General features: G+C 36.3%; 2 protein-coding genes and 1 long non-coding RNA gene across 4 annotated transcripts in view; 2 read left to right on the forward strand and 1 right to left on the reverse strand.

Moving 5' to 3' along the window:
• Positions 1 to 406, reverse strand: part of LOC109196504 (uncharacterized) — a 1,858-nt gene extending 1,452 nt beyond the window's left edge. Inside the window, exon 1 of the long non-coding RNA XR_002057948.2 lies at positions 204 to 406. This is a non-coding gene — a long non-coding RNA (uncharacterized LOC109196504). The remainder of the gene's footprint in view (positions 1 to 203) is intronic.
• Positions 407 to 4,205: 3,799 nt separating this feature from the next.
• The window catches only part of LOC102079139 (C-type lectin domain family 4 member M), a 66,647-nt gene continuing 44,769 nt past the window's right edge, over positions 4,206 to 26,083 (forward strand). Inside the window, exon 1 of one of the 2 annotated variants that reach the window (XM_005478421.4) lies at positions 4,206 to 4,246. Coding sequence is in view for 1 of the 2 variants with exons in the window: in XM_019350543.2 (XP_019206088.1) it covers positions 4,390 to 4,420 (31 nt within the window). In the remaining variant the exon portion in view is untranslated. Of the gene's footprint in view, positions 4,247 to 4,374; positions 4,421 to 26,083 lie in introns of those variants that run through there. The other variant, XM_019350543.2, reaches the window with a different exon arrangement.
• Positions 6,155 to 7,763, forward strand: LOC109196499 (CD209 antigen-like protein E). The gene is made up of 5 exons (XM_019350548.2): positions 6,155 to 6,196; positions 6,352 to 6,411; positions 6,569 to 6,720; positions 6,820 to 6,929; positions 7,429 to 7,763. The coding sequence occupies exons 1-5, from the start codon at positions 6,193 to 6,195 to the stop codon at positions 7,595 to 7,597; spliced, it is 495 nt and encodes a 164-aa protein (XP_019206093.1). The 5' UTR covers positions 6,155 to 6,192; the 3' UTR covers positions 7,598 to 7,763.

Below are 26,083 nucleotides of genomic sequence, written 5' to 3' on the forward strand. Positions count from 1 at the left end.
AGTCAGATCTGAGTGGTCACCTCAACCCCCAGTCTGGTGAAAACTGCTTTTTGGAGATTAAAAATGTATGTAGGAATAAACCAATATTTTCGGCACATAAATTAAAACAAAACTTGAGACCATATTTAGAGTTTTACTATAACAGTGTATTTGGTAACATTAAACCCATAAAGAAGAAACAAACAAGAAAAGGAGGGGCTTACCCTTAGATGATGTGATAACTGTGAGGTTACCACAATCAACCATGTTGTCTGATACACATTGTGCCATGCTTCCTGTTTGGTTAATGCAGCTCACAGCTATCTAATTTACGATCAATTGAAGAAGGAAAAATGACTTCAATGTGTTTTAATTCAGCTGTGACAAAAAAAAAAACTTCAGCTCCAAAAGTGAAGATAACCTACAAGACCAATGCATCCAGAATCTAAATTAAGATAAAGTTTTTTAAAAAGATCTAAGACACAGGCCACATGAATTGTCATGGCAACCAATGTCAAGCCCGTGCTTCTAGGGTTCTTTGTTTATCAGTAGTTACGATATTGCCCTATTGTCCTATTCAAGTCAATTCATTTGTATTTTTTAATGTTTATAATATGTTATAAATCTTATTTATTAATTGTTTATTTATATACCTGAAGGAACTTTTTATAATAGGGTAAGGAGCCTACAATAATACAAAGACACACTGTGGAAGAGGGCCATGAATTAATAATAACTAATAATTTAGTGCAGAGTGGCGTATAAACAAAGACTGAAAAGAGGTGAGTGAAGAAGAAACACTGTGAATCATTGAAAGCCCCCAGCAGTCTAGGGTTATAGCAGCATAACTATGGGAGGGTTCAAGGTCACCTGATCCAGCCTTATCTGCAAGCTTTATCAAAAAGAAAAGATTTTAGTCTAATGTGTCTAAGCCTAACCCCTGAGAGGGTGTCTGTCTCCCAAACTGGGAGCTGGTTCTACATAAGCGGCTTGAACGCTGAGGGATCTGCCTTCCATTCTACTTTTAAAAACCCTAGGAACCACAAGTAAGACGGCAGTTTGAGAGTGAAGTTTTCTATTGGGTTGGTATGGTACAATGTACTTAAAAAAAAAAAAAATAGGAGTGGCCTGACCATTGGAGACATTGTATGTTAGGAGAAAATCTTTAAATTTGATTCTGGATTTAACGGGGAGCCAATGAAGAGAAGCCAGTATGGGAGAAATATGCTCTCTATTTCTAGCCCTTGCCTGTATTCTTGCTGCAGCATTTTGGATCAACTGAAGGCTTTTCAGGGAGGTTTTAGGACAGCCTGATAATACTGAATTACAATAGCCAATCTTATGAGTAATAAATACATGAAGTAGTTTTTCAGTGTCACTCTGAGACAGGATGCTACTAATTTAAAAAATATTGTGCAAGTGCCAGAAAGCAATCCTAAATATTTGTTTAACATGCACATTGAAGGAGTCTTCACAGTGTTACTGGAGGCCAAGGTAATACATTCCAGATTAACCTCATATTTATATGAACTTAGAAGCAGGAAATTAGAAATCATCTAGGCCTCTATGTTGTTAAGGCATTCCTGCAGTTTAAGTAATTGGTGTGTGTTATCCGGCTTCATGGAGAGATAAAGTTGGGTATCATCTGCATAACAATAAAAATGTATGCTATGCATTTGAATGATACTGCCTGAGGGAAGCAAGTATAATGTAAACAGAATTGGTCGTAGCACAGAACCCTGTGGAACTCCATTATTAACCTCTGTGTGTAAAGAAGACTTCCCATGTACATGACTAACTTAGAGGATATTAGATAGATTTGACTGAAACTACTGCAGCGCAGTAACGTTGGTACCTATGGCATTTTCTAATCGCTGTAATAAAATATTATCGTCTCAAACACTGCACTATGGTCTCTTCAAACAAAGCATTCTTCTGTAGAAGATCAGTTAGCTTTTTTTACAAATACTTTCAAGAACTTTTGAAATAAAAGGAAGGGTGGGGCTTGGTCTATAATTAGCTAAGATAGCTGGGTTTAGTAACTGCTTTTAAATGAAAGGTTTAATTACTGCAACTGTGGTACATAGGTCATTAACAGAGATAGATCATATTTCAGATTGAAGCTTTAATTAATGGTAGTACATTTTTGAGCAGTCTTGTAGGAATGGGATCTAAAAGACACATTGATAGTTTGGAGAAAGGAATTACTGAAATTAACTCAGAAAGATCAATCAGAGAGAAGGAGTCTAAAGTAGTTGTATATAATGATACGTCTGTGAGATGGTTGTTGATGGCTGTAATGAAATTTTTATTTTTATTTATGAAGAAATTTATGAAGTCATTACTATTGAAGGTTAAAAGAATGCTTGGCAAAACAAAGCTCTGACTCTTTGTCAGTCTGACTACAGTGCTGAAGAGAAACCTTCAGCACTGTGGTTTTTAATAGGGCAGTAAACAAAATTTCCAGGCTAAATGAAGATCTTTTACATTAGTGAGATGCCATTTCCTCCCTAGTTTACAAGTTATCTGCTTTAAGTTGCATGTTTGACAGTTATATCAGGAAGTCAAGTACTTCTGGTTTTCAGGCTCTCATTTTCAGAGTAGCCACAGTATCCAAAGATGTGCATAGTGAGGATGTAACACTATTAACAAGCTAATCAAATCTGTTGGAGCAGACTTCAGGTAGCTGTTCTGTTCTGTGTAGCAACATGGCACTGAAGAAGTCCTCCCGTGGAGGACATATATATAACCTTAAACTTAGTTGCAGGACTTTCAGAAACGCATCTTCTGTAATGTTTAAATGTTTTCCCCACCTCTGTGTAATCCATTATTTTAAATGTAAATGATACTCCAGAGAGTTGAAGAAGGGATTTTCTTAATACAACAAACACTTTTGTTTGTTGAATATATGTTACTAAAATGCTTTGTAAAAATTTAATTCACAAAATGTTTTGTGCCTATGCACGCCCCCCCCCCCCCCCCCCCTCCAAAATAAAAGAAAAAAAAAGCTAAATTGTTGTCAGAAGACAATGGATGGTTTTATGATTAAATATACAACTAGTGAGTTGTAAAAGCAGAATTAAAACAGATGCTAGAAAGGTACTAAAGAATTAGGTTGAATTGCTAATTTTTAATCTGATGTATTTTTTATAAAGTTTAGTGAATCTAAAATGCTATAGATTTGCATTAAATTTCTTAAACTGTTGTTTGAGCTAAAAAAAAAACAGAAAAAGTCACAAACCTTGAAGTTTGGTTTAAAACTGCAATATCACAGGTAACAATGGATACTCCTAGACTATACTATAAAACTGGATTAAACTTGGACCATCAGTGCAATTTGATATGATGGCACACAACCATTATTACCCAGCTTTTCTTATTCCGTTTTTTTTTTTTTTCCCCAAAACATTTATTACTTTTTTAAAGAAAGTTGGGAACAAAACTTAGAGGAAAGTGCCATTATTACTAAATCATATTTTGTTGTTTTAAATCATATTAACTAAAAATGAACCACCAGAGATTAGCTGACCATGATGATACTGAAAATAATTAGTTTTATAATTTTAAATGAAAGACAAATTAAGTTGTTATTGAAATGTGGAGTGTAGATAAAGTGCAGTGAGAGAAATCTTAATAATTGTCAAACACATTTAATGTGCTTGTAGCTGCATAAAGCTACACTATGAAGTAGTAAAGTAGTTAATAGTAAACAAGCAGGACAGAAATGTCTTATCATAAACATTTGAAAGTTTATTGTGAAAAACTAAAATTCAAAATTTCTGCCAAAAATCAAAACACAACTTGATTCATGCACAAGAAAATGTTTAGCATGTTATATTACACTAATATCAACAAACTAAGCCAGAAAGGCATAAAAGTTCCTAACATAACATTTATTCTTATTGTTAAATATACAGTAACTGGTCTTCTGTTCCACTTTGTTATATTTTATTGTTGTGTTTAAGGTAAATAAACACAAATATTGATGTTTTAATGATAATATTTGTCATACTTGTAGCTTAACAAACTGAAATTAGTTTTCGTACAGCTTATTAGTATTGAGCAGGTTTTTTAACTGATGTTTGAAAAGCTTCGTTGCCAAAATAATTTGTTCTGCTCTAGTATCTATTTGAATTTGTCTTGAAATAGATGAGCTGCGCTGTAGATAGACCCTCCTCCCCATCCTTTAAAGTTATCAGGAAGTTTGTTTTTTTTAACAAAGAGCTGTGAAAGGTGTTGTGCTTCACTTCTCTTTGAAAAGCCTGAGGTGAGGTTCGCAGAGGTGAATCTTGATGCTAAATTTTCAGTAAATATTGAAGGAATTGATTAAAATAATTAGTTTGTTGTTTTTTTTATTGTGAATCAGAGACAGTTGGACTAACTCTAAAATCAGGAGCTTGTAGCCTCAGCATGATGAGCCGTCCACAGAAATACATAGAAGGTAAGAACATTAATGTGGTGGTAAATCAACAGGGAGGAGAAAATACACACTTTTTATGAACAATGCTGTTTTCATACAATGTAACGTGTTCTGAAATTAAACAATACTCTTTTGGGTAAAATATCTTAAGCCTGTCTTCTGGGTTTTATCATACGAAAATATGAAAAACCTTATTTATGAAGAAAAAAAATAAGAAAGGCAACCATGTTGTTCTGTAATATGCAGTGTTTCATGTTTCCCATTGGTCTAATCCAGCTGTGGTTCTCACCTATTTTAAACTTTTGTACAAGACAAACACTGAAATGACGTTAAGCAGTGTAATATCTTTGCATCTGTCCTCAGATGCACTAGAGTTAGAACTATTTATTAAATGTTTATGTACTTGTGTGTTCACTTTCTGTCTCCTCTTAATCAGGTGAAGCTCTTCACTCTCAACATGCAAAATCAAACAATGCGTTAAAGCTCAGAGTGGCCGTGCTGGTTGTCTGTGTTCTCCTGGTATCGGCTCTCGTGGTAACTTATCTCTGTGAGTTTGTAATTTTATTCATGTAGCTTTAATTAAATAAGTGTCTGATTTACCATAAATTTATTAACAATCAGAATGTTTACTATAAAATTGTGAAGGAAAAACTTTTGAGTTGTGACTTAAATCATAAATTGGATGGATAACACAACCACTTATGAATGTGTTTTACTCTGTGGGGGAACTATGCTGCTTTTTAGCACATGATTATTGTCATAATTAATATGTTATTATTTTTATTTGTACGCTAAGTTAAAAATGATAATTAAACTGTGACTCAGACATTCTTCTTCATGAATCTTAGGCAACACACCCGTAGCCGTCGATGAAAGAAGAATGCCTGGCTAGCTCCTTATTTTTAACACATTAACAAATGTTAAGGCTAGCATACATATATATATAATTATATTCAATTAAAAATTAAATATTTAAGTAGCCAATGATTTTAAGATTAAAAAAGGTACTGTGCTCTCTGGTTATATGCACATATTCTTTACCTGCATGCTACCAAAGTCTGCTCAAATCTGAATAAATCAGCACTACAGGTGAACTGAAATAAGAGGTTCTGGTAACAACAACCGTCTCATTGGCTGTGGAATCTGCAAAATCAAATGTAGATAAAGAGATAAGTGAAACCGAAAATATTACTGATTGATTTTTGTCTTTTCTTATTTTTATTGTTTTAATAAGTGTTGGAGCTTTTGAAAACCGGGAACATGCTCAGAAACCTTGAGATGAAGCAGGAAACTGTAAAAGCTGATGTCACAGGTAAGAACATGAGACTACACTGTAATTTTGTACTAAACTTTTGTTTGTGACCTCTGGAATTTAATCACATAACACACATTATTATTTATATTATTAAGTGTTGCTTAGCATTTTTTTCCAACATTTTAATATTTAAGTTATTTTCATTCTCATAACTGATCCTGATGAATAATTATTCTTTTTAAGCCTGTTTTTTAATTTGTTTTTTGTTTTTTAGAGAGACCTCCTGAAATCAAACCATGTAGTACAGTGCAGCCCACATGCCCGGAGCCTGAAGTAAAAATTAGTACGTTATGAATTTTAAACACATTTGTATCTGCAGAAAACAATTGTATAAACAAATATACAGCTGCATGACACAAGGACCATCCTCCTGCCTGAAAAATCTATGAAAATAATTTTTTTAATCTCTTTTTTTATGACAGTAACATAAACGTGCAGCCCAATACACACTACAAGCCCACAACCTCCTGAAATAAACATGAGTAAGTTTTATATTTTGTCTTTGACGTGTTTTTTATCCTCTGATTAAGGAAACAGGATCAAAGGAGCATCCTGCTGCTGCCAAATCAAAAATAGATGATCCTGCTGAAAAGTTTGCAAATATTTTTTTAAAAACTTCATCTCTTCTCTATAACAGTAAAACAATCACACAGCACGATACCGACTACAACCCCACAACTTCCTGATAAAACTATGAGTAAGTTTTCTATTTTTTCTTTGATATATTTTTTATCCTTTGATTAAAGAAACATTGATGGACTGACACAAACAGTATGTTAGATTGTAACTGCAGGTCAGTCGTGAACAGTGATTTCTTCCACCTGACTGAAGTGTTTGACTTAATCTCTTCAAAGATGATCCATGTTATAAATGTGAAGATGGCTGGAAGCAACATGGAGGAAAGTGCTATTACTTCTCCAGCAATTCCTCCTCCTGGAATGAGAGCAGAACTGAATGTAGGACTAAAGGAGGAGACCTGGTTAAGATAGACAGCGAAGAAGACCAGGTATAAAACATTTCTGCAGGTTCATGTTCTCACCCTGATGTTTCATCATCACAGGAGTGAAAGATTCCCAAAATAATTTAATCAAATGTTCCTGTTTAGAATTTCTTGAGGAAAAATGTTGAACAAGATATCTTTTTCTGGATCGGACTGACAGACTTCGCAGAAGAGGGCAGATGGTTGTGGGTGGATGGCTCCCCACTAAATGAAAGGTTTGATTCAGTACATACATACATATATATATATATATATATATATATATATATATATATATATATATATACATATATATATATATATATATATATATATATATACACATTATATATACACATTATATATACACATATATATATATACACACATTATATACATATATATATATATATATATATATATATATATATATATATATACACATTATATATATATATATATATATATATATATATATATATATATATATATATACATATATGTATATATATATATAGATAGATAGATAGATAGATATATAAATATATACACACATATTTATCTATATGTATGTATGTATGTATATATATATATATGGAAAAAAGGAAACAGATTTTATGACATGCAGTTGTGGCAAAAAAAAAAATTGAACAAATTCTGACTTTGTCCATTTTCAAAATCAAAGTTCAACTTTAACTTTTACAGTTAATGCCCTTTCTGTTCTTCATCCCATAGCTTGACATTTTGGTTACCTGGAGAGCCAAATAATGAGCCCGGGGAAGATCCTGATGGAGAGGACTGTGTGTTGATGGTGCACGTGGGGATAGTGTTTTGGTTTGATTTTACCTGTAAAATAACTTTTAGAAGTATTTGTGAGAAAGCAGCTGTGGCTGTGTGTGTCTAAAATTCAGTTCAGCATTTAAAAAAAAACAGTGGAAGTAAAGGACACATTGAGACAATTTTTCCAAAGCTAATGCTGCAAACATTTAAAGCTTCCATTCAGAAATGTTTAAAGAAAAAAAATTATAGACACTGTTTATAATGAAATAAATGTGAATGATTATTTTGTGCTTGATTTTTTTATTCATGTATTATGTGCTAAAAGTGTAATGCGACCAGGGAAATTGTTTTTTTACAGAAATAATTTCCTGGATAATGTGTTATTGAACTGTCTGCTGCACAGTCTTTTGAAACTAAATATGTTTTGTGTATATATATTAAAGAAAAGTACTACATCTAAAGACAAATGAGCCTGGAGTCAAAACAAACACTGATGAGGAAGATGGGTGCTGCGGGTCAATATCTGAAAGTTTTGCCTGTAAGAAAATTAAATTAAACTACATAAAGAGACTTCAATGTTACTCAAAATAAGTAGTTTTATGTGAATCCAGTTACAATAAAACAAATGTTAAAGCATGCAGCAGAAAAAAAAACTCCTATTCGTCCTTCAGCATTTTTCCAAAACTTTGAAACATGAAGTTCTCACAATTATTTATTTTTGAAAAGACTGAAGATAGACAACAGCTCACCATGCCAAGACTTCTTTTTAGAATTTGTGGTCAAGTTTACATACACTCATCACTTGCATGAATATCGTGTTAATTTGGGGGCTTTTAATTATTTCTTCAAGCTGTTCTTTTTCCAACATGGAACGATTGTACAGCATCCATCTTTAATGACTTTAAAACGAAGAACTGGGTGGATTTTCTCTAATCTACATCAAAGTATGCATTCAGACTCAAATATACACACACGCCTCCACTAATATTCGGTTAAATGTTCCTTAGCAAGTTGCACCTCAACCAGATCATTTTGGTAGCCATCAACAAGCAACAAAAGAAACCTAGTGATGAAGAGCTGAAACATAAAACTCATCTCATGGTCTCTACAATCACCTGATTTAAACAAAACTACGATAGTTTGGTACAAGTTGGTCAACAACAGGCCACTGAGAGAAATGCTCAAAGCTCCAGGTCTGTTACAACAATAAATGTTTAAAAAGGGGCTTTGATTTACTGATTACAATAAGATGATTAAAAATACTGAAAAATAGTCTGTTTTTTTAAAAAGCTTTACAAACTGTAATAGACTGAAGGGACAAAGAAAGAGAGTGGTCTGGAGGGTTCAGTCCAAATATTTCAAAAAATAAAGACTGGAGCTGTCATGGTGTGCTGTGTGGCAGGCAGGATAGGACCCAATTGCAGGAGTCACAGACACAGAATGAAAACTAAAAAAAGCAGCTTTAATGCTGAACAAATCTTTTACAAAATACACGTCACAAAAACAAACCAAGAACCAGAAACTAAGAAACACAGAGGAAAAACACAGCAAAATGAGGGTACAACACGACAAAGAGCAAGGAAAACACAGGGCTTAAATACACTGAGGGATAACAAGGGAGACACGGGAGGAGAGGACAGCTGGGAGTAATCAAACATGACAACACCAAGGGGAAGCAAAACTAGCAACACTGACATGAGACAAGGGACCATCAAAGTAAAACAGGAAGTGTAACACAGAGACGCAGACTTGACACTGAACAAAGAGAACACAGTGGCACAGTGACAGGAGTGACAAAAGACATGAGTGACTGGGGAGGCAGAAGGAACATGGAGACAAGCGTAACTAGACATCGGACACGGGGAAGGCAAAGTAACAGAAACCTAAATCCAAGGTACCAAGAATATAACACACACAGAAAACAAGAGAACCAAAACCATGGATCAACAATAATCAAATCACACAAATACTGGGTCACAGACCTAGTACTGTGACAGGAGCAAATAATGCTTTGATTTTATTGCCCGGGCATTTGAACAGATGTCTGCCAGTAGTGCGTGTCCTGCTGGGAGTCTCAGCAGGGACACAAGGAAAAGTTGCAGGACACCATCCCTCAACAAATGGAGTTTGAGATCCCTGATATTAAAAAAAAAGTGCTTTCTCCTTCTCTCTCGTGTTGGACTGAGCCCAGACTGAACACCACAGTGACCCACCATCTCATTTTGCCCTAAAAAGTGGTATTAAACAGTTGAACATACAGTTTTTGACATAACATCACAGAAGACGTAGTGCCTCCTTGTGAATTACAGTTGCAGAATATTGCCACAAGGTGGTGTTGTCCTCCTTTTTGTTGTGTTAGGCTGGAGCACATATGGGTGTACTACTAACAGAGATTAATAGACAAACAAGCTATGCCACTACTTTTTTTGCAGGTAGGGGTTTGATTGAACATTCAGCAAACAGTCACAGAACATTCCCTGAATGTCACCTAGCACTCTCCTAGCAAACATACCCATAACACTGGCATTTATTTTTCCCCAAGAAAACATTTTTATCAAATTCTTGCAATGAAAACTCTACATCCAGATGAACAGAATCAACCTTTTGGGATCTTAATCAAATGTTCAAGAATGTTTTAAAAATCTTTTTCAAATAATGTTCCTGTGAGAAATAACATTTTGACTCCTTTGTAACATTTGAGAAGAACTGACAGAATCCGCAGAAAAGGGCAGATAGTTGTAGATTGATGGCTCACCACTGAACACAAGGTTCAAATACTGTAAAAATTGACCTAATAAATTTTAAATAAGACACATTAAAAATATACAAGAACAGTATTTTTGTTAACTTCACATGGACCTACAACTGTTTAAACAATAACAACATCGGGATGTTAGAGCCACCAGTTTCACTAAACTGGACCTCCACCACTTGGTCAGAATCCTAAAAGGTGACGAATGGAAGACTGCCTTCAACACTCACCTAGGTCACTTCGAGTATCTTGTCATGCCATTTGGTTTGACCAATGCACCTGCTGTTTTCCAAGCTCTGGTGAATGATGTTCTGAGGGACTTTAACCATTTCATTTTTGTCTATCTGGATGACATTCTCATCTTTTCCAAGACTCACTCCGACCATGTGAACCACATCTGTGTCATCTTACAGCGCCTTCTGGAAAATTGCCTATTTGTCAAAGGTGGGAAGTGTGATTTCCACATGCAAACAGTTTCTTTCCTGGGCTTCATTGTGGAGCAGGGGCAGCTCAGGGCAGACCCAGCCAAGACACACCACTCCCAGCAGGAGCCCCGTGCGTCCTGTCCACCACCTCCGGCTGCCGAGTTGCCGAGTTGCTCCTCCACCGCTTCCCCACCACCAGGTTCCACCGGTGTGGTTGGCGGCAGCGGTGTCGACCAAGCCTGGAGCTGCATTGCCCGCTCCGCATTTCGCCCCAGGTGGCGCTCAGCCTAGTCCTGTCCCGCAGCTCTTTCCGCCGGCGGCGCCCCCGCCACCTGCTCCCGCTGGGTGGCCGCCATTTCAGCCAGCATCTGGGGCAGCTCCTCCCTTCCCTGGCTCCGGTAAGGACCCACCGTGCCGCCTCCTGGGTTTCGGCACCACTGTGGTGTGGTGTGGTCCAGAGAGTGTTGTTTTGAGCCATTTTATTTACTGCGGTTGCAGCTCACAATCTGCCAGCCACACATGCAACACACCACAATACCCAACAACTCCTGCTTCCTCGTGTTTTTAGTCATCCACTGGGCGCACGCAGACAGATTCATCTGTCACCCGGGAAACGTCTATTTTTGAAACGTCTATTTTAGAGGCCATCTCTAGTAAAAGACGCCGTCCCGCTGGCCTTCTTCTACCTCTTCCTACGCCCAAGAGGCCAAGGTCTCACAGCTTTGGATTTCGTTACTGGCTTACCTCCATCAGGTAACACCACTATTCTAACCATCATTGTTTTTCTAAAACAACCACTTTGTTGCCTTACCCAAGTTGCCCACCACTCTCGAGACTGCTACACTGTTAAGAGACCTTGTTTTTCGATTACACAGCATTCCTCAAGATATTATGTCAGATCAGGGTCCCAGTTAACATCTCGTGTGTGTGGAAGGAATTCTGTACGGAAAAAGTGAGCCAAGTTAATTTGTCTTCTGGGTTTCATCTGCAGACCAACAGCCAAGCAGAGAGGGCCAACCAGGAGCTGTAGGCGGTTCTTTGGTGTGTGGCCTCGTCAAACCAGACTACGTGGGTTTCCCAGTTGGCATGGGTGGAGTACACCCGCAATTTAATGACATCTGCAGCCACTTGAGTCTCTCCATTTGAGGCTTTCCTAGGGGAACCTACCCCTGCACTGTCCATCCCTGAAGGGATACTAGCAGTATCTTTCATGCAGCATAACATGCGCCACTGTCACAGTTTTTGTAGAACCACACGGAGCACTCTATTCAGGTCAGCTGAACAGAATAAACGTCTAGTAAATCGTCAGCGTGTTCCAGCTGACACCTATCAAGTTGGCCAGAAAGTCTGGCTCTAACACAAGTACGTACCTCTACGAATTGAACTAAAGAAACTAGCTCCTCGGTTCATTGGGCCATCTGAGGTACGGTTTGTATGGGCAGAAATCTGTGCCATCAGAAACTGAATTTGAATAGGTTAAATTTGAATTTGAATTGCTCGGATTGAATCTGAATTGTAACTTGAATAAAAGCTTTTGAAAACTGAATTTGAATTAGTCTGATTTGAAATTGAATTTATGGTTTGAAAATGATCATCAATAAATTGAAATTGAATTTTATATTTTGAAAATGAATTCATTTGCTTTGAAACAGCATTTTATCCTTTAAAAATTCAGCTCTTGAATAATTTCAGTTTCACTCTCACCATTCAGTTTCAGTTCTACAATTCAATTTCAGTTCCAAAATTCAGTTTTTTGGAACTTACTTCCGGTTCCGGTTCAAGCGCAGATCAATAGAGCTACGTTTTGCCAGCGGACTGAAAGTGTTACTGACGGGAATCTACAGCGTCTTGAGCTGAATTAAGACTTCAGAAGTCATTCGTCATGTCGAATGACCAGCGGATAAACTCTCAGGTTGGTAATAAATGTATTACATGTAGAAGAACAAGCATCATGTTAACAAATGATAGCCGTACAGTAACTTTTATGCTTATTGTAGCTGCTAGCTAAAAACGCTAATTTAGCGTAGTTTGCCCTGAATTCAGCTTTGACAAATATGATCGACTGTTTCTAGTAGAAATCCAAAGTTGTCATCTTGTACCCTGTCAGAGCCCTGTATGCTTGCAGAGACCCCTACAGTAAGGAAACATGCAAAACGGTGTCCAAACCTTTGTATTTGAGCTTTATTTATGTCTTACACAGCATCCCAACTCTTTAGCGAACTTAATAAATTTAGCTAAAGTGAATAGTTAGTCTAATTCATTAGTGCAGCATTACTGGATCACCTCCGTTTGAAGTGATATGATATGTGACTATCACTGTGTTTAACTATCATGATAATTCTTAGGGTACTGAGTGCATGCTTAATTAGTTGGGGGTTTTTTTAAACATACTACTCCATTGCTATGTTTGACAGGCTGAAGTTGTTGGGTCACCTCCTAAATCGACCATCTTTTACAGGTGTTTTTGTGCCAGAAATGGAGTGTCCACTGAAGACTGAAGATACTGAATCTCTACGCCGTGCCATTGATCCATCATGCCTTCATCTAGACAAGAGACATCAACTTAACCACTCTCACATGCTCTGTACCTACATCACCTTCCCTGACAGTCGTAGCTTGGCTCATCTGAGGGTGAAATTATAAGAATGTGTTATTTTGCAAAGTGCTCTCTTGGGTTCCTAAATAAAATATGGCATTGAGGTCATTTCTTTTGAATTAATCCCTTCTTCTGAAATATAAGAACTGGTTTAAATGGCACTTTGTGTTCCTTACTTCCTGTTCCACTCCCAACCCCAAATAGATGCTGACAAGCTGACACAGTAATATGGAAGAGGGAGAGAAGCTGGAAAGGACTACTACAAATAAACCCAATGCCTAACAATGAAAAATGTAAAATAAGAACAATAATAATAATAAAGATAAAAGATGAAGTAACAAGTTTTTTGTTTTTTTGTTTATTCCAAATGATCATCCAGATGTCTGTGACATGTGATGACAAACACCATAATGGAAGGCCTTTGTCATCACATGCTTAAACTCATCATATATTTTTGCATATGCTGAACAGGCAGTCAGACATGCTGTAACTGGGGTAGAAAACTGCATGAACACCATACAGCAGGGGTCTCAAACTCCAGTCCTCGAGGGCATGGAAAAGTTGCATGACACCGGCCCTCGAGGACTGGAGTTTGAGACCCCTGTCATATTCCATATGACAGGTGTGGTTGAACTTCATGGAGACTCTGAAGTTTCTCTTCTCTTCTGGCAGGACAGGAATGTCGCCTTGTCCTGTGAGCCACCGTAAGGATGTACTTAGAGTAGAACTGGACTGTCACCGGCCTCAGGCTCTTCACCTTTTCAAAGACAAAGCAGTCATTTAGATAAAATATTAGATATTGTTTACCTGTAAATGCACAAAGAGAATTTAGAAATGTAATTATTGTCAAGAGTGAACAAGCACTGATAGTGTAATTTACAGCTGTGGCCAAACGTTTAGAGAATGAGAAGTGTTGTTTGTTTATTTACAAAGTTTGCTGTTTCAGTGATAGTTGTATATCATATTATATCACTTCAAACAGAGGTGATCCAGTAATGCTGCACTAATGAATTAGACTAACTATTCACTTTAGCTAAAGTTATTAAGTTCGCTAAAGAGTTGGGATGCTGTGTAAGACATAAATAAAGCTAAAATACAAAGGTTTGGACAGCGTTTTGCATGTTTCCTTACTGTAGGGGTCTCTGCAAGCATACAGGGCTCTGACAGGGTACAAGATGACAACTTTGGAATTCTACTAGAAACAGTCGATCATATTTGTTTGTCAAAGCTGAATCCAGGGCAAACTACGCTAAATTAGCGTTTTTAGCTAGCAGCTACAATAAGCATAAAGGTTACTGTACGGCTATCAATTGTTAACATGACACTTGTTCTTATACATGTGATACATTTATTACCAACCTGAGAGTTTATCCGCTGGTCATTCGACATGAAGGATGACTTCTGAAGTCTTAATTCAGCTCAAGACGCTGTAGATTCCGTCAGTAACGCTATCAGTCTGTAGTTCTATTAATCTCCGCTTGAACCGGAACCGGATGTAAGTCCCAAAAAACTGAATTTTGGAACTGAAATTGAATTGTAGAACTGAAACTGAATGGTGAGAAGTGAATCTGAAATTATTCGAGAGCTGAATTTTTAAAGGATAAAATGCAGTTTCAAAGCAAATCAATTCATTTTCAAACCATAAATTCAATTTCAAATTAGACTAATTCAAATTCAGTTTTCAAAAGCTTTCATTCAAGTTACAATTCAGATTCAATCCGAGTAATTCAAATTCAAATTTAACTTATTCAAATTCAGTTTCTGATGGCACAGATTTCTGCCCATAGGTTTGTCATTAATCCAGTGACTGTTCGTCTGAACCTTCCTAAAAACATGAAGATTCACAATGTTTTTCATGTGTCATAGATGAAGCCATTCCGGACAAGCCCTTGTTTCTGTTCACATTTCTGTTCACCGGAATAACTGAGGTCAGGATGTTGATGCCAAGGCGTGAAAAGCTGTTCACAGAGCTACACAGAGGGTACGAACATTTCATGTACTGATAAAGGTCAAATCTGAAAAACAAAACTGATTTTTACACATTAAAACAGGTATGCAAAGATAAAACAATACTATCTGCACATAAATTAAGACCGAATTATAGTACACATTCAGTCCTTTAACATCAGTGTATTTGGTATATTTGATATTTAGTTCAACAAAGAAGAAACAAACAAGCAAAGGGGGGTGTGTAACACTTCAACGTGTGGTTTCTTCCGTGAACTTTGTTGTTGTTTCCTGTTTGGTTAATGCAGCTATGGTTTCCACAGCTATCTGACTTACCATAATTTAAAGGAGGAGGGAAATGTTTACAGTAAGACTAAAAATACTATACACAAGAACAATGGCTGACTGTTTGAACTGTGACAAATGAAAAAACTTTCAAAATGTGAAGACAATCTACAAGACTACATACAGCAACCAGAAATAAAGTTTTTGTCGTTTTTGTGTAACAAAAGAAAGTTGGCAAAAGTATAGACATTCTGTACTTAAGTAAAAGTACAAATACTGCTGTTAAATACTCCAGTAAAAGTTGAAGTAATGATTCAATTTCTTTACTCAAGGAAAATTACAAGCTCTAAAATGTACTCAAAGTAAAAATTAGCTCTTTGGAGGACGTTTCTATTTTTGTCCAAACTAACTGAACCTTGTGCTATATTAACATAATGATAAAATAATATCAGTAGATAGGAATGCAAACTTTAGTCTAACCTTCATTTATTCTAATTATACTCAGCTTGTATCTGAAGAAAAAGAAGGAAAATAAACACTATATTTATTGTCTATTGCCTACATTTTAGACGGTGATTTTGCCGCTAAACAGGAAAATGTGTACAGTCTCAGCAAGTGGGGGAGCCCTAAAATTAGTTGTAATGGCTCAGTGTGAGTAAAATAATCACAATTCACAATTTCTAGTGAGAGCTCCAGTAGGTTTCCTTGGTGTACAGGCTGTGATCAGCTGCTCTTTGTGGATGTACACAACAGAATTCGACAAATTGTAAGCAGATGCGTCATGAGTTGTCCTGGCTGATTTCAATCCTCTACACTGACAGTACACTGTTTATGCTGTCTTATTTTCTAGGCTGTATAAAGTTGGGGAAGATGAAATTCAGTCAATAAATCTCAGCATCAACAGCTAAAATTCATGTTAGGTTACATCAAGCGTAGTAGAGATTAACTCTGAAAATGAAACCATAGCCACTGTACAACTCGCACACTGTTCGTTACTTTAAATCCATCACAGTACAGCAAACTAACCCGTGTATCCTGCACTAACCTGCAGAGGATTTTCATGAGACCTTTAAATAACAGTTAGTCTACCTCAGTCTGATTTGCAGCATGTTTCATAATCTGAAAAAACATAATGTCACATGTAGAGTCCCAATATCTAATTTCAACACATGAGGACTTACAAGCTTTAAATCTGCACTTTATCAAACCCCACTGAGCAATCCTTACCTTTAAATCCAACCTCTCTTCTTCCTCTCCTGTCCTGTCTTTCTTATCTTTCTTGATATCTGAGTGAAGTTGGCTCTTTATTTTCTCATTGTGAAATACAGCAGCTCGACCTTTAGTTAGCAACACACTGCGTGACAAACATTTTGTGTGTTGGGCTGATAGAAATATTCCATTTGAAATTACCTGCGACTTAAAAAAATTAAATAAAATAAATAAATAAAAATAGTTTTTTGTTTTTTTGTTGTTGTTTTTTTGTTTGTTTGTTTTTTTCCACAGCCAATGAAGCTGCCCTAATTATTCTGTCTCTGAGTCCTGTGTTTTGGGTCTTACCACACAGCTCACCCTGACAGCTAACACCTCAAACTATCAAGCTTCCATCCAAAAACTGTTTAATTAAAAACATGTAATAAAATAACAAGAAAAAAACAACTGCAGAAAATGAATGGATATTGCTTTGAGCTGTAGATGTGCAGTTTGAGAAATTGTAATAAACAACGTGGTACTTTTTTACCTGCTTTGACTCTCTTGAAATTAATTCTGTAGTATGTTTAAAATGATAAAAAATATAAATCTATAAAATGTTTTTAAGACACAAATGCACAATAATAAAAACCCTATAAATAGATAAACCGCTCAGATGAGCAAGTTATTTAAGCAAATCAAGATCTGAAATGATTCCTGCATTAAATCAGACCAACTACTGCTGGACCAGCAGAACTTAAGTGACCTTCATGATACTGAAACTACACCAGCAGTCAAAAGTTTGGACACGCCTTCTCATTTAATGTTTTTTCCTTTATTTTTACTACTTTCTATATTGTAGATACATACTAAAGACATCAAATATATGAAGCAAGATATACAGAATTATCAACTTTTCTCTTTGCTACAGAACTCTAAATATGGTTCATATTTCAGATTCCTGAATGTAGACACCCTTTGCTTTGTTGACAGCGCTGCAAACCCTTGGCCTTCTCGCAGTGAGCCTCATGATGTAGTCACTTGAAATGGTTTTCACTTCACAGGTGTGCCTTGTCAGGGTTCATTTGTGCAATTTCTTGTCTTCTTAATGGAGTCGGGACCATCAGTTGTGTTGTGCAGAAGTCAGGCTGGTACACAGCTGACAGCCCTATTTGACAACTGTTAGAATTTAAATTATGGCAAGAACCAATCAGCTATGTAAAGAGAAACAACAGTCCATCATTACTTTATGAACTGAGGGTCAGTTAGTCCGGAAAATTGCTAAAACTTTGAATGTGTCCCCAAGTGCAGTCACAAAAACCATCAAGCGCTACAATGAAACCATCTCACATGAGGGCCGGCCCAGGAAAGGAAGACCAAGAGTCATCTCTGCTGCTGAGGACAAATTCATCTGAGTCACCAATCCCAAGTTAACAGCACCTCAGATTAGAGCCCAGATAAATGCCACACAGAGTTCCAGTAGCAGACACATCTCCACATCAACTGTTTAGAGCAGACTGTGTGAATCAGGCCTTTATGGTCAAACAGCTGCTAAGAAACTACGACTAAGAAAAAGCAACAAGCAGAACAGATTTGTCTGGTTCAAGAAACACAAGGAATGGACATTAGACCAGTGGAATCTGTGCTTTGGTCTGAGTAAGAATTTGAGATCTTTGGTTCCACCCGCCGAGTCTTTGTGCAACACAGAAAAGATGAACGGATGGTCTTTACATGCATGGTGTGATGGTGTGGGGGTACATTGCTGGTGACACTGGGTACACTGGTACCACACCATCCTGCAGCAACATGCAATCCCACCTGGTTTGCGTTTAGTTGGACCATCATTTAGTTTTTCAACAGGACAACGACCCCAAACACATGTCCAGGCTGTGTAAGGGCTATTTGACCAAAAAGGAGGGTGATGGAGTACTGGACCAGATGGCCTGGCCTCCACAGTCACCTGACCTAAACCCAATTGAGATGATTTGGGATGAGATGGACCGCAGAGTGAAGGCAAAAGGGCCAACAGGTGCTCAGCATCTCTGGGAACTCCTTCAAGACTGTTTTCCGGTGACTCCACCAAGAGTGTGCAAAGCAGTAATCAAAGGGTGGCTATTTTTAAGAATCTAAAATGTAAAACATTTTGAGTTACTTCGCACTTTGTTTACTACATAATTCCATGTGTTCATTCATAGTTTGATGCTTTCAGTGAGAATCTACAATGTAAATAATCATAAAAATAAAGAAACACCATTAAATGAGAAAATGTGTTCAAACATTTGACTGCTAGTGTAAAAAGTTTCATAGTTTTAAAGTTTAAAGCACAGGGTGCAGATAATGTCTAATCCCCACTTTATAAAGTCTAATGGGAAATTCTTTCACTAGAAAACAGTGAACAAAATAATTTACAAATGTTTTTCTGAAAATCCTAAAGAGACGAGCTGGGAAACATTTAAAGTGAGTCTTAATGCTCATCTGTCTTTCATGAAGTTTTATGAAATAGCTATAAATACCACAAAAAGATGATGAACCATCCCCAGAGCTACATATAAGGTCTGATATATCAGTGTGGTGCTAAATCAAAGCAGGAATAAAACAATATCTGTGCATAAAACTTGACACATCAGTATGTATGATAACACTTAAACCAAGACAGAAAAAAGTTAGAAGAAAAGAAGGAACCAACTGTTATCAATTATAGGTGATATTTTAATGTGTAGTCACTACAAAATCTCTTGTTTCCTGTGGCTGTGCTTCTCGCATTCGGCGTTGTGAGACACTGCTGTGAGAAAACAGTGAGAGAAACTGTAATTGACAAAAACATTTGACATTCTTGTAGCTGCACAAAGATACACTGTGTTAGGAATATATTAGATATTTAGCAAATGCTAAGCAAGACAGAAACATGTTTTCAAAAACAGCCATAAAATGTACTCTTATTGTTAAACATACAGTAACTACTCTCCTGTTCCACTTTATATATTTTCAGCTGAAATGAAATTAATTAGCATGATGATTAATGATGAGATCACAGGTAACAAAAATGATGAGAACAAACAGTGATTGTAGAGAGTTAGTTAGGACTGACCAACAGCTTTGTTTTGTCTTTTTTTCTGTTTTTATAGAAACATTTCACATTTTCCATAAAAGATGGAAATTATTGATGTGTTAATAATAGAATTTGTCATGCATGTAGCTAAGGAAATGTTTGAAATGAGTTTTCAAACATTTGTGTTGAACAGGTTTGTTTTTTTAACTGCTGTTTGAGAAGCTTCTCTGGCGGTAATATTTTTTTCTGCTCTAGTATCTCTTTGATTTTGTCTTGAAATAGATGAGCTGCGCTGTAGATAGACCCTCCTCCCCATCCTTTAAAGTCATCAGGAAGTTTTTTTTAACAGAGCTGTGAAAGGTGTTGTGCTTCATTTTTCTTTGAAAATCCTGAGGTGAGGGTCGCAGAGGTGAATCTTGATGCAGAATTTTCAGTAAATATTGAAGGAATTGATTAAAATAATAAGACACAGTTGGACTAACTCTGAAGTCAGCTGAAGCCTCAGTGTGATGAGCCGTCCACAGAAATACATAGAAGGTAAGAAAAGTAATGTGGTGGTAAATCAACAGGGAGGAGAAAAACTTTTTATACATTTTTGTGAACAACACTGTAATAGAACGTAACGTGTACTGAAATTAAACGGTACTCTTTTAATTGAAATATCTTAACCTTTTACTTAGAATTTTAAAATATAAATATATTAAAAAGGTCATTTGAAGAAGTCAGCCTTATTGTTATGTAATATGCACTTTGTCATGTTTCTCGTTGGTCTAATCCAGCTGTGATTCTTACCTGTTTTAATTTTTTCTTTCATTTTAAACAAGACAAACACATATCTTTAAATCTGTCCTCAGATGCACTGGATTTAGAACTATTTATTAAATGTTTATGTACTTGTGTGTTCGCTTTCTGTCTCCTCTAAATCAGGTGAAGCTCTTCACTCTCAACACGCAAAATCAAACAATGCGTTAAAGCTCAGAGTGGCCGTGCTGGTTGTCTGTGTTCTCCTGGTATCGGCTCTCGTGGTAACTTATCTCTGTGAGTTTGTAGTTTTATTCATGTAGCTTTAATTAAGTAAGTGTCTGATCTAACGTAAATTATTGACAATCAAAATGTTTATTATAAAATTGTGAAGAAAAACTTGTTATTTATTATGTTATTTTATTTGTAAGCTAAGTTAAAACTCATAATTTAACTGTGACTCAAACATTCTTATTCATGAATCTCATGCAACACACCCGCAGCCGTCAGTGGAAGAAGAATGCCTGGCTAGCGTCTTATTTTTAACATTAGATTTATTAAATTTTAATATTAGCATATATACAAATTATATTCAATTAAAAAAATCGAATATTTAAAAGCTTCATTTAACTATACCGTTTTATTATAAAAACTTTAGAAGTGGTTGCACTACGCATTCAGGTCAATAGCCAATGATTTTAAGATTTAAAAAGTTACTTTGTTCTCTGGTTATATGCACATATTCTTTACCTGCATGCTACCAAAGCCTGCTCATATGTGAAAAAAATCAAGACTACAGGTGTACTGAAACAAGAGGTTCTGGTAACAAAAATCTTCTCATTGGCTTTAGACTCTGGAAAATCAAATTCAGATACAGATATAAAGTGAAACCAAATATGTTACTGATAGATTTTTTTCTTATTTTATTTTTATTGTTTTAATAAGTGTTGGAGCTTTTGAAAACCAGGGACATGCTCAGAAACCTTGAGATGAAGCAGGAAACTGTAAAAGCTGATGTCACAGGTAAGAACATGAGACTACACTGTAATTTTGTACTAAACTTTTGTTTGTGACCTCTGGAATTTAATCATATAACACACATTATTATTTATATTATTAAATGTTGCTTAGCATTCTTTTTTTCCAACATTTTAATATTTAATTTATGTTCATTCTCATAACTGATCCTGATGAATAATTATTCTTTTTAATTTGTTTTTTAATTTGTTTTTTGTTTTTTAGAGAGACCTCCTGAAATCAAACCATGTAGTACAGTGCAGCCCACATGCCCAGAGCCTGAAGTAAAAATTAGTACGTTATGAATTTTAAACATATTTATATCTGCAGAAAACAATTGCATAAACAAATATACAGCTGCATGACACAAGGACCATCCTCCTGCCTGAAAAAATCTATGAAAATCATTTTTTTAAATCTCTTTTTTATAACAGTAACACAACCGTGCAGCCCAATACAAACTATGTGCCCACAACTTCCTGAAATAAACATGAGTAAGTTTTATATTTTGTCTTTGACGTGTTTTTTATCCTCTGATTAAGGAAACAGGATCAAAGGAGCATCCTGCTGCTGTCAAATCAAAAATAGATGATCCTGCTGAAAATTTTGCAAATATTTTTTTAAAAACTTCATCTCTTCTCTATAACAGTAAAACAATCACACAGCACGATACCGACTACAACCCCACAACTTCCTGATATAACTACGAGTAAGTTTTATATTTTTTCTTTGGTATATTTTTTGTCCTCTGATTAAAGAAACATTGATGGACTGACACAAACAGTACGTTAGATTGTAACTGCAGGTCAGTCGTGAACAGTGATTTCTTCCACCTGACTGAAGTGTTTGATGTAATCTCTTCAAAGATGATCCATGTTATAAATGTGAAGATGGCTGGAAGCAACATGGAGGAAAGTGCTATTACTTCTCCATCTGTAAATCATCCTGGGATGAGAGCAGAACTGAATGTAGGACTAAAGGAGGAGACCTGGTTAAGATAGACAGCAGTGAGGAGCAGGTATAAAACACTGCTGCAGGTTCATGTTCTCACCCTCATGTTTCATCATCCCAGAACAGAAAGTTTCACAAAATAATTTGATCAAATGTTCCTGTTTAGAGATTCTTGCAGAGAAAAACTGGAAAATTCTGGATCGGACTGACAGACTCAGCAGAAGAGGGCAGATGGCTGTGGGTGGACGGATCACCACTGAATGAAAGGTTTGATTCAGTACACACACACACACACACACACACACACATACATATATATATACATATATATACACACACACACATGTGTATATATATATAGATATAGATATAGATATATAGAGATATATAGATATATATATATACACATAACAAATTCTGACTTTGTCCATTTTCAAAATCAAACTTTAACTTTTACAATTAATGCCCTTTCTGTTCTTCATCCCATAGCTTGACATTTTGGTACTTTACCGAGCCAAATAATGTGCCCGGTGAAGATCCTGATGGAGAGGACTGTGCGATGATGGGGCGCATGGGGATAATGTTTTGGTTTGATTATTCCTGCAAAGTAACTCTTAGAAGTATTTGTGAGAAAGCAGCTGTGGCTGTGTGTGTCTAAAATTCAGTTCAGCATAAAAAAACAAAAAACCGTGAAGGTAAAGGACACATTGAGACAATTTTTCCAAAGCTAATGCTGCAAACATTTAAAGCTTCCATTCAGAAATGTTTAAAGAAAAGAAATGATAGACACTGTTTATAATGAAATAAATGTGAATGATTATTTTGTGCTTGATTTTCTTATTCATGTATTATGTGCTAAAAGTGTAATGCGACCAGGGAAATTGTTTTTTTTACAGAAATAATTTGCTGGATAATGTGTTATTGAACTGTCTGCTGTACAGTCTTTTGAAACCAAATATGTTTTGTGTATCTATATTAAAGAAAAGTACTACATCTAAAGACAAATGAGCCTGGAGTCAAAACAAACACTGATGAGGAAGATGGGTGCTGCGGGTTAATATCTGAAAATTTTGCCTGTAAGAAAATTAAATTAAACTACATAAAGAGACTTCAATGTTACTCAGAATAAGTAGTTTTATGTGAATCCAGTCACAATAAAACAAATGTTAAAGCATGCAGCAGAAAAAAAAACTCCTATTCGTCCTTCAGCATTTTTTCAAAACTTTGAAACATGAAGTTCTCACAATTATTTATTTTTGAAAAGACTGAAGATAGACAACAGCTCACCATGCCAAGACTTCTTTTTAGAATTTGTGGTCAAGTTTACATACACTCATCACTGGCATGAATATCGTGTTAATTTGGGGGCTTTTAATTATTTCTTCAAACTGTTCTTTTTCCAACATGGAACGATTGTACAGCATCCATCTTTAATGACTTTAAAACAAAGAACTGGGTGGATTTTCTCTAATCTACATCACAGTATGCATTCAGACTCAAATATACACACACGCCTCCACTAATATTCGGTTAAATGTTCCTTAGCAAGTTGCACCTCAACCAGATAATTTCAACAAGCAACAAAAGAAACCTAGTGATGAAGAGCTGAAACATAAAACTCATCACATGGTCTCTACAATCACCTGATTTAAACAAAACTATGATAGTTTGGTACACGTTGGACAGCACATTGCTGTCAACAACAGGCCACTGAGAGAAATGCTCAAAGCTCCAGGTCTGTTACAACAATAAATATTTAAAAAGGGGCTTTGATTTACTGATTACAATAAGATGATTAAAAATATGGTAAAAATGGTAAATGGCCTGCATTTGTATAACGCTTTACTTAGTCCCGAAGGACCCCAAAGCGCTTCACACTACATTCAGTCATTCACCCATTCACACACACATTCACACACACTATATTGAAAAATAGTCTGTTTTTTTAAAAGCTTTACAAACTATAATAGACTGAAGGGACAAAAAAGAGAGTGGTCTGAAGGGTTCAGTCCAAATATTTCACAAAAATAAAGACTGGAGCTGTCATGGTGTGCTGTGTGGGAGGTAGGATAGGACCCAATTGCAGGAGTCACAGACACAGAATGAAAACTAAAAACAGCAGCTTTAATGCTGAACAAACCTTTTACAAAATACACTTCACAAAAACAAACCAAATCTGAAAATGAAACTAAGAACAAAACTGGACTCAAGAACCAGAAAATAAGAAACACAGAGGAAAAACACACAGCAAAATGAGGGTACAACACAACAAAGAGCAAGGAAAACACAGGGCTTAAATACACTGAGGGATAACAAGGGAGACACAGGAGGAGAGGACAGCTGGGAGTAATCAAACATGACAACACCAAGGGGAAGCAAAACTAGCAACACTGACATGAGACAAGGGACCATCAAAGTAAAACAGGAAGTATAACACAGAGACGCAGACTTGACACTGAACAAAGACAACACAGTGGCACAGTGACAGGAGTGACAAAAGACATGAGTGACTGGGGAGGCAGAAGGAACATGGAGACAAGAGTAACCAGACATGGGACATGGGGAAGGCAGAGTAACAGAAACCTAAATCCAAGGTACCAAGAATATAACACACAGAAAACAAGAGAACCAAAACCATGAATCAACAATCATCAAATAATATAATCACAAAGAATGAAATACAAATACTGGGTCACAGACCTAGTACTGAGACAGGAGCAAATAATGCTTTGATTTAATTGCCATTTGAACAGATGTCTGCCAGTGGTGCGTGTCCTGCTGGGAGTGTCAGCAGGGACACAAGGAAAAGTTGCAGGACACCGGCCCTCAAGAACTGGAGCTGATATTTAAAAAGATGTGCTTTCTCCTCTCTCTCGTGTTGGACTGAGCCCAGACTGAACACCACAGTGACCCACCATCTCATCCTGCCCTAAAAAGTGGTATTAAACAGTTGAACATGCAGTTTTTGACATAACATCACAGAAGACGTAGTGCCTCCTTGTGAATTACAGTTGCAGAATAGTGCCACAAGGTGGTGCTATCCTCCTTTTTGTTGTGTTAGGCTGGAGCACATATGGGTGTACTACTAACAGAGATTAATAGACAAACAAGCTATGCCACTACTGTTTTTTTTGCAGGTAGGGGTTGGATTGAACATTCAGCAAACAGTCACAGAACATTCCCTGAATGTCACCTAGCACTCTCCTAGCAAACATACCCATAACACTGGCATTTTATTTTCCAAGGAAACATTTTAATCAAATTCTTGCAATGAAAACTACATCCAGATGAACAGAATCAACCTTTTGGGATTTTAATCAAATGTTCAAGAATATTTGAAAAATCTTTTTCAGATAATGTTCCTGTGAGATATAACATTTTGACTCCTTTGTGACATTTGAGCAGTGTTGGGTAAGTTACTTTAAATTAGTAACTTAGTTACATTACTAGTTACTTCTCTAAAAAAGTAACTCAGTTACTTCAAGTTACTGGTTACTTTCAGAGTAACTAGTTACTAGGGAAAGTAACTTTGGTTTTACTCAGAATTCTCTTGTTAATGTGTTGCTTCCCTAACTGGATACCCAGCCAGACTGCCAGTCTTCTAGCTTGCTTACTTGCCACAAGTGCACTGTGCCACCTACCAATAGAAAGGAAAAAAT

This window comes from Oreochromis niloticus, linkage group LG22, assembly GCF_001858045.2.
Source record: "Oreochromis niloticus isolate F11D_XX linkage group LG22, O_niloticus_UMD_NMBU, whole genome shotgun sequence".
In the NCBI taxonomy this organism is placed as follows: Eukaryota; Metazoa; Chordata; class Actinopteri; order Cichliformes; family Cichlidae; genus Oreochromis; species Oreochromis niloticus.

Coding starts and splice junctions, on each gene's coding strand:
- LOC109196499 (XM_019350548.2), top strand. Junction 6,721..6,819: donor TAGACAGCGAAGAAGACCAG/GTATAAAACATT, acceptor GTTCCTGTTTAG/AATTTCTTGAGGAAAAATGT. Junction 6,930..7,428: donor GGCTCCCCACTAAATGAAAG/GTTTGATTCAGT, acceptor TTCATCCCATAG/CTTGACATTTTGGTTACCTG.